Below are 9,601 nucleotides of genomic sequence, written 5' to 3'. Positions count from 1 at the left end.
GAGCCCAGATGGGCAGCCAAGCTGCCAGTAGGTTCTCTCTGGGATATGTCATACCCCACAACTAGAGAGATCCAATGGTACGTCGGAGAGAATGGGCCTTGCTTTAGAGCCCCATCAAGTCCTTCCCTTGGTGGCCAATTTAAAGTAGCTACGTATAAATTTTGTTTATCTTTTTGGCCAACACCAGTGTTCCAGGTGCAAGCAGAGATGGGTTTCATTTTTGTCACAAGCTTCTGGTCTTAGCCATCTGACCGAAACCCAGAGTTTAGGGAGTTGTGGGTGAGTTTGCCTTTTACCCTTCTTTAGATATGGTTCATGGTGAATTCTAGAATCACAGCATGAGAGAGTTAGAAAGACCCTTGAAAATGAGGAAAGTGGAGCAGGCAATATGCTGGAGTCCTCTTCCCTACTGCTCTGACTTTGACCAGAGGAGCTGAACTTGACCTATTTTATATTCTGGAATTCTGCAGAAGCTCTCATTTTTAAAAAGTTTCTGCTATTTACAAATGGAAATAAGGAAGGAAAGAAAGAAGGAAGGGAAGTGGACTAGAAAACAATGATCGAAGCTGATTTTTTTCTAGTATAGACAGGAGATAAGAAGATTAAAATTCAGAAAGGGAAATATTTTTTCCCAAGGTAACACAGCAGAAAGGTAGGAGAAACAGGACTTGAAGCACTTTTCTTTTTCTTTTTTTTTTTTTTTTAAAGGTTTCAGTCCAGGGCTTTTTACGCTATTCTAGACTCATGAATACGTGCATGTGTGTGTCTGCAATTAAAAGAAAAATCATATAATTTCCTTGGATTCTCTCTAGTGACCATTGAAACTCCAGGTTTTAGAATAAGGTAAAGCAGAAAGAGCTAACCTTGGAGAATGAGATTTAGGTCCTAATTTCACCTCTGGTACCAACCAGCGGTACAGACAATAGCTCTCTCTCTTGGGCTTCAGTTTTATTTTTTATAGTGGACAAAGGCTAGGCTAACTGGTTTCTATCTCTGATATTTTATTATTTTAGGCATATCACCAGAATTTTCTGGACATTCAGGGAGTATTTAAAATAGGGCAGACCCAATAGTCTTGGAATTAGGGAAAGTTTATAATGTCTATATAGTAACTATCTTATAGCCCTTTATTCAACCAGATGACATATATTCATTGGACACCTATAATCTGCTATGCACTGTAACAGATAAGGAGAAAGCATTGATGAAAGCAGAAAACACATTTCTTTTCCTGCATGTTATTCTCTCTAAGTTTTCTTCATCATACCCTGCAAAGTCATCTGAAGTGCAAATAGGCTCTATACCTCAATTATATCATTTATTTGGGAATCACCACACTAGAACCTCATTGCTCTTTATTTTGGTAGTGGCTTAATTTTGTTAAAATATGAATGGACTTGCTGAGGTTGAGGAGAAGAAAACTCTTGACAATGATTTTCAGAATTCAAGTTCCACATACCCAGTCTTGTCCAGTCAGTTGGGATGGGGAAAGGATAATATCTATTCTGCTCCATCTATACGATGGGCCTATGGATTGCCCAGACCCATGGCCAGGTTCTCTCAAAGCACTCAGGAGAAACAGGCTCTAGAGTCAAAGAATCAGGGGTTTAAATCTTGGTTTAGTCATTTAATATCTCCTTGAGCTGTCATAACTTCAATGAGATTCTTGTCTGTAATACACGTCTTTTGGAATTGTAAATTGAACTCATTCAGCAAATACTATTTAATGTCCACTATGTTCCAGGCACAGTGCAAGGAATTAAGGTTATAATGCCCTCCCAGACTTCACAGTTAAGGATACAGACAGAACAAGTCAGCAAGCAAAGAGTAAATACAGAGTGCGGTAAGTGTTATCGAATAAGCCAACACGTTGCTATAAATATTGGCAATAACAAAGTTTTTATTACTTCCTACATCATAAAGGGCATCTGGTTGATGTAGCAATTATTATGTACAAGCACATGCACCTGGGGTTAGTCAGCCGGTGCAGTGGAGAGCAGACCCTGGATTAGGGATGAAGTACATCTGGGTTCAAACCCTGATAGTGTGGATCCTTTGTTAAATAATAAAAATATTTATTTTTCCCTCCAAAACATGATGTGATTTATTTCATTTAATATTCACAACCTAGGAGGTAGTCCTAGTATTGCCTCCCCTTTACAGTAGAGGGAACTCAAAAGAGATTTGAGAATCCTGTGTCAGTATGAGCAAGGCCACATAGCTAGTGAGTAGTGACGCAAGGATTGGAGACTAGCTATGTCTGACGTCAAGGCCATGCTTTGGAGGACCACCAATACCATGATCGATGTGAAAATTTTGTAGAAACTTAAAAAACACTAAAAATAAGTGATGGTGGTTCTCAGACCATGCAAACTAATTTATATATAGTTATTATCATAAGGAAATTTAATGTATGTCTCATACTCTATTTCTGTATCTTTACCTTCAGATAATTCAGGTCAAAGTGACCAGGTTATCGATGTAGTAATCATATAAAAGAATTGGCAATTAGCTTTTATCACACTCTAAAAATGTAATAGACTAGGTATCATAGAACCTCGAGGCTGAAGTAGCAAGAATCATGATGAATCTTACTAAAATATACCTTTGAAAACAACTGTAAATGTGAAAAATGAGGGGGGAGGGATGAGTTGTCTGGCCATATATGGTTTATCTTCTCGACTGCACTGCAGAATGAATGGTGCTGTTACATCTCAGGGAAGAATTTGTTTCTAAATCTACCTATTTTAATTCAAATCATCATCAGCTTTCTTCCTGGCCTTTGAAGCAACTTTCTATTCTTGCAACTTTCCAATCATCCTTCTCAGCCTTCTTTCACTCTCATCCATCTTTTACACTGCTTCTGCACTGCTCTCAGTTATATTGTTAAACATGTACTTGAGGGCTTCCCTGGTGGCGCAGTGGTTGAGAGTCTGCCTCCCGATGCAGGGGACACGGGTTCGTGCCCCGGTCCAGGAAGATCCCACATGCCGCGGAGCGGCTGGGCCCGTGAGCCATGGCCGCTGAGCCTGCGCGTCCGGAGCCTGTGCTCCGCAACGGGAGAGACCACAAGAGTGAGAGGCCCAAAAACCACGTACTTGACAGCTAGTTCCTTGCTTACAAAAAAAAAGTAAAATTTAAAAAACAAACAAAAATAAAATGTTCATGTTTTCCCTTTGGCCATAGGGGAAAGGTCAAACTCCTTAGCATGAAATTTATTCAACAAATAGGTATTGAGCATCTACTATGTGCTAAGCACTGGTCTAGGTGCTTGTGATACTTCAGTGAACGAAAGAGACAAAAATGCCTAAAAATCTTGGTCTTCATTGAGCTTACATTCCTGATGAGGGAGAGACAATAATCAACAAGCCAATGAACTATATGCAATAGTAGGAGGTGATAAGTCCTATCAAAAGAAGAGGGCAGGGCAAAGGGGACAGAAGCCCAGAAGCGGAGAGAAGGTTGAACTTAAACATGAATATGTAAACACGTATATGCAATTATATATAATAGAGTATGTGCAATTATATATGGAGTAAATGCAATTACGTATATGAAACATTTCAACAAATGTCTTCACAATCTTTGCTTTTGAAGATCTTTCACAATTTGTTCAGCCCCTGCTGTCTCTCAAAAGTAGCCTTATATTATCTTCTCTTTTTTTTTTTTTCTTGCGGTACGCGGACCTCTCACTGTTGTGGCCTCTCCCGTTGCGGAGCACAGGCTCCGGACGCGCAGGCTCAGCGGCCATGGCTCACGGGCCCAGCCGCTCCGCGGCATGTGGGATCTTCCCGGACCGCGGCACGAACCCGTGTCCCCTGCACCGGCAGGCGGACTCTCAACCACTGCGCCACCAGGGAAGCCCCTATCTTCTCTTAATTCTATTTAGTCTGTGCTCCTGCCATGCTCATGTTTTTAAGGTGCCTCAAACTCTATGGTCTCCTGTACTTTTACAAATACTTTTCCCATTTTTAATATAAAGCTCTTGAACCAACCACCTGTCAACCGCTCACACACACAGTTTTCATTCTGGTAACCCCTTCCTCAGTGCTGGACTCCTCCTCAAACACATCTCCTCTCAGAAGCTCTGTCCAGGACCCAGGGCACTGTGCAAATACTACTCTGAGAGCACTGTCACGCTGTGCTGTGATCTGTCTGTTTCCTGACTATCCTATACAGTATGTTGAATATTTTCAACTTAATAGGAATGTTTTATTACTTCGTACATCATCCGCATTTCTCTATCAAACACATGGGGCAAGGTGAGTTGATAATATTTGTGCAAAATGAGCATAAGCTTTTCACAGTGTTGAACTTTTGTTTCCTTATGCCTTTCTTTAATCTCTAAAGGAGATGCCAGTGTTTCAGATCTCTAAGTGCTTCGTTCCTCTGCTTTAAGGAAAAAGAACACCTTGACCCCATAAAACCTGGTCAGAACAGACTATGATGATAAGAAACACAAAATTGCCTCTCTAGGCATTTCTCAAAAAAGAAAAAAAATCTAGTATAAATCTGAGTGGCTGATTAATCCAATCACAATGCTTGGATCAACTGGAAAAAAAAAGTGGGGGTACTTAGTCCACGGGCTATTAACAATCTCCTTTGATGAAGTCGTGACATTGACAGTGAAGGTGATGATCCAGGTAATGCAAAAATGCCAGTCTCTAAAAAAAATTAAAAAAAAAAATGCCAGTCTCTTCTGGGACCTGTCACTTCTGCATAAACAGGTGAGTCAGATCAGGGTGGCAACAATCTCTTTGAAAGACCCAATAAATGCTGTAGAGGGGATTTCTGCATTGGATGGGCGTAGGACATTTGCCTTCCACTGTCTCTTCTGGCTCTGGGGCATCTATGTTTCCATGATGGAACTAAATGGTTTCTTCACCTGGATTTTCTTTGCCCCAGGAATCTCGTTTTGGGGCTTTGAAGGCAGCGGAGAGAAGAGAGATGGCCCCGGGAAGGAATATCAGCATGATGACCAGTTTCATCCTTTGGGGATTTTCAGAGCCTCCAGAGCGGCAAGTTACCCTCTTTGTGCTGTTTCTGGGGATCTACTCCATGACTCTGGCTTGGAACCTGGGCCTTACTGTCTTGATTGCCATGGACTCACACCTCCACCCCACCATGTGTTTCTTCCTTTGTAACTGTCCTTCACTGATATTTCATACACCTCCTCTATAGCCCTTAAGATGCTCTGTGACTTCTTCAAGGAGCAGAAGACCATCTCCTTTGTGGGCTGTGATGCTCAATTTTTCTTCTTCATTGGCATGGTAAGCACAGAGGGCTGTCTCCTGGAAGCCATGGCATATGACTGGTACGCTGCCATCTCCAACCCTCTGCTCTACACAGCCTTCATGACACCCACCATCTAATGGGGATGGCCATTACAGTGCATGCTGGAGGATTCCTCACCGGATTGGTCCAAACCAGCTCTATATTCTGGCTCCATTTCTGTGGGCCACAAATCATTAACCACTTTTTCTGTGACCTGCCACCGCTGCTGGTCTTGCCTTGTCCTAGTACCTTCCTCAGCCAGGTAATGAACTTTCTTGTTGTGTGTACAGTTGGTGGGACTTCAGCTCTTGTGGTCCTGGTTCCCTATGGCTACATCATTGCTGCTGTCATGAAGATCCATTCAACCCAAGGGCCAACAAAGGCTTTCAACAACTGTTCCTTTCATCTGACCACAGTGATTCTCTTCTATGGCTCTGGTCTCTTCTCATATCTCCATTCTAGTGCTGGCTACTCAATAGACCAAGATAAGGTGGTGTCCATGCTCTATGGAGCTGTGATTCCCATGATGAGCCCCATCTCCCCATCAAGGAGATCAAAGATACATTGAAAAAGCTCAAGGAGAGAAAGAAGCAGATGTCCTCTCTGTGTCTTATAGTTCCTTGAGTTTAAAAGAAAAAACAAACTAAAATCCCTTAAGTTTTGCTATATGTAATCATAATAATAAGTGGCCCACTTATTATTAGTAATAATAGGAATCTGAATAATAATTTAAAGAAACTCTTTCAAGTAAGATCCCCAACCTACATGCCTACTGTGTAATTAGGCTCTACAAAGGTTTGTTCCTTCCTTTTACTTTTCTTGTCATAGACTGGTAGGGTTTCCATTTTGATCATTTGCAATAGAAAATAAATATGCTTTGCTATGATATTCCTTAGCTTTATGGCCTCAGGTGCTGTGTCCAGGATGCCTTAGAGCCAGCTGGGGCATGGCCTAGGACCATGAGCATTGATTAGAGACCTGTTTACAAAACACCACTCATACCAGTCCATTCACTATTTGGGACAAATTTTTGTTCCCTTTGCCTTGGATACTTACCTATCCAAAGGTTGATACTGACCAGGAAGGCTGACTCTCTGACCTGAGAGCCCTCATTGAACTGGGTTCAGCAGTGGTTACTCGGAGCCAGCAAAGCAATAAGGTATCTGTAAACCGTGTGTGAAAAGAGACCAAGGTCACATCTGTGGGGTCATGGTGTCCCCTGGGGTCAGAAATAGGGACCTAAACCAGCAGATCCAAAGATGTGAAATCACAGTGAGCAAAGAGCAGAGATAAGGGTAAGGGAGAAGCCCTAAAGGAGAGCAGAGTGCCATACGGTTAGTTTTCTTGGTTGAAACTGCCTAGTGACTGGGTGGGACCTGATTTAAGGAACAGAGTCAGAGAAGAGAGTCTTCCTCTGGCAGCTCTGATTCCATATCTGTTCCCTAGACCAGCTTCCACTCTTGCTCTGTGCATATTTGACTTACTCTCTGTTCTCATCTCAACCCCAATTGACTTTCACTCCATATACTAGAGTTTGTATCTTTTCTACTGTTGCTCCGGAATTTGAATGCAACCTGTTCCCTGATTCTGGCACCCCTGCTTTCATTTTCATGCATTATCTCAGAAGGGGCCCCTTCTATGTCCTATTCCAGATCTCTATGACATGATTTGAGATAGGACAACCAAGTCAGTGAGTTTGCAGCAGAATTGAATGTGGATTTTAATTTGTCTTTGATCCTATTCTACAAGATGGTTCTTGAGCAAAGGACAGACATTTATGAAGTCTTGCTTCTTTAGTGGTTGTGTATATAAATCATGGTGAATCGTGACAGCCTTCCCTAAGTTGCATCAACTTTGGCTGTAACTCTTCTGCTTCAGTCCTTCTTCCAGTTCATGCTGGTATTTGATCCATTCTCCTCTGACCACTTGGATTACTGGGAGTTTATGTATAGGAGGGGTATGACTTTGAAGTTTGTCTGTAAAGCCTTCCTTGGCCCTTGACTCCTCCAGACATAGTAAAGAGTTACTGCAGTGTATTCCCATAGCATCCTCTATTTCATCCATCAGCTCCTACAACACTACTATTTTTTTCTTGTTTATTTTTCTTCCTTCCTACTCAAGTTGAAAACTACTCTCTACTGTTTCCCTGAAGCATAAGCTATGACTGGGACAAACTCTGTGTTAATAAAATTTGTTAAATAAATGAATAAATAAATCCAAATTCACTTAGTAGATGATTTAGAGATTCATCTTAGGCCAAAGGAAGGAATTAACACTTATTAGAAGCTTATTATATGCCAGACATTGTTCTCAGAAGCTTTTATAAACTTCATTTCAACTCTATAACGTACAAATTCCCTATTAAAAAAAAATTAAAACACCATAGGTAAAGGAATGTTTAAACCAGAACCCTCAATTTTAATCCCTTCCTGGTCTCCCCAAGAGGTAGCTATGGTTTATGTTGGCAGACATGTAAATTTATACTTTTTCTGCTTAATAACATTCACATATGTACCAATCAAAAATATATCGTACTGCTTTATGTAGCTCTCTATGTATTCACATAAATGAAATCATATTGAATGATCATTCTATACCTTGATTTTTTAAAAATTCAATCATTATTTCCTGGACCTCTTTCCATATTATACATATAAATCTACCTCAGTCTTTTTCATTGTTTCGTAGAATTGATGTGCCAAAATGTATGTACCTATTCCTCCCTGATGGACATTTAGGTAGTGTCCAGTTTTTGCTAGTTTATTACAAACAGTGTTGCAACATGCATGTTTGTACATACACTTCCTGCTAATATGCACTTTTATGGTAGAAACTGAGAAGTTGTATTGCTGCTTATAGGACATGTATATTTTAAAATTTTAATAGACACTGCCAAGTTCTCTCTAGAGCGGCTCCCAATGGACCCTCCTGTCAGCAACGTAATAGGGCAGCTATCTCTTCATACCCTTGGTGAAGGATGATACTATCAAGCTGAGTTATTTTTCCTCCCTGATGCCTCTTTAAATGTATTCTTTTAATCCTTGAAATGATCCTATTAGATAGGATCGTTTATTGTCCTCATTCACTTACCACAGAAAGTCTCTAATATACACAATTTTTTTTCTTTAGTTTTCAGAACCACACTATGAGATAGGGGTGTTAATCGTCTTTATCTAAGAGACGAGATATGTAAGACTCGGGAAGGAGGTTACATAACTTACACAAAGGCACACACTAACAAGCTAAGGAGATCCTAAGTGCATGTCTACACGACACCAAGGCCATTCATTGAAAATACATATTCTTACACGTATGCTTGGCATTGTCCAGAGATGAAGAAGGAAATATTAAAGCAAATTCTGTAAAAAAAAAACCAACAGAAAAACAAAAAACGACTAATTTCTCGTCAGGCCTGATTTCAGTGCATAAAGAGAAAGGACGACTGACTGACTTCTGTTAAATAGTTAGGATTAGTTTCAATAAGATCACCACTTAAGTTCTATACCAGGAGCTTTATTTAAAACAATAATTTAAAAAGCATTATTCAAAAATAGATTTGTTAATGGAACAAATATTTTTTACATCTTTATTGGAGTCTAATTGCTTTACAATGGTGTGTTCGTTTCTGCTTGGTAACAAAGTGAATCAGTGATACATATACCTATGTTCCCATATCTCCTCCCTCTGAATGGTTTGAGTCCCAAATAACTATGAAACAAGGAGAAACCAAAATGTTAAAACAAAATCAAAATTGAATTAGTAATGAATGAATAATGTTCCTCAAAGGTAACAATAGTAATGGAGCTCCAACCCAACTTATAGCATCTGTTTCTATATTCAGATAAAGAAATGACCAGTTGTGCTGTAGGCTCTGGTGAAGGAAAAGTCTTGAGAGGTAATGTATCAAGATATCAGGGTTAGGGGGATAATAAGAGGCAGGGCAGGTCGATGCCTTGAAGTTTCACTCTGGATTAAGCCAGATGAAAAAGAATTTAGCAGACAACATTGTACCAGCATCCACAGTGAATCGTTTAGCGTGGAGGACCCCAGAAGAATTTTACTCTCTAACTGCTCTCCTAGCAACAATTTTCCCATGTGTGTCCCATTAACACTGTGCATTGCATCGTTGAATATGGAAACACAAGCTCTTTCTACATTGATTGCTGAGAAGTTTTGAGTAAAATTTGTGACTCATCTGTAGCAAGAATTTAGGTAACTCTGACGAACACTTTTATTCTTACTCCTGGCTCTGCTCTGCAGCGCTACCTTTTCCTTTCGCCACTCTTTCCATCTGTTATTTTGTACACTTTATATATCTTGGCAAGCT

At 40.3% G+C, this 9,601-nt stretch overlaps 1 protein-coding gene across 1 annotated transcript; it reads left to right on the top strand.

Annotated features, from left to right (window-relative positions):
- Nucleotides 1–4,947: 4,947 nt before the first annotated feature.
- Nucleotides 4,948–5,898, top strand: LOC309965822 (olfactory receptor 5A1-like; the record flags this gene model as incomplete). Its single annotated transcript, XM_082845600.1, is given in 4 exon segments — nucleotides 4,948–5,143; nucleotides 5,146–5,367; nucleotides 5,370–5,818; nucleotides 5,821–5,898. Coding segments are annotated over 4 exon segments (945 nt in total).
- Between the last annotated feature and the right edge of the window lie 3,703 nt (nucleotides 5,899–9,601).

The sequence above is a fragment of the Leucopleurus acutus genome (genome assembly GCF_964270905.1).
Source record: "Leucopleurus acutus genome assembly, chromosome: 8".
Lineage (NCBI taxonomy): Eukaryota > Metazoa > Chordata > Mammalia > Artiodactyla > Delphinidae > Leucopleurus > Leucopleurus acutus.
Note: the sequence above shows the minus strand (reverse complement) of the source record. Positions and strands in the feature narration are given on the sequence as shown.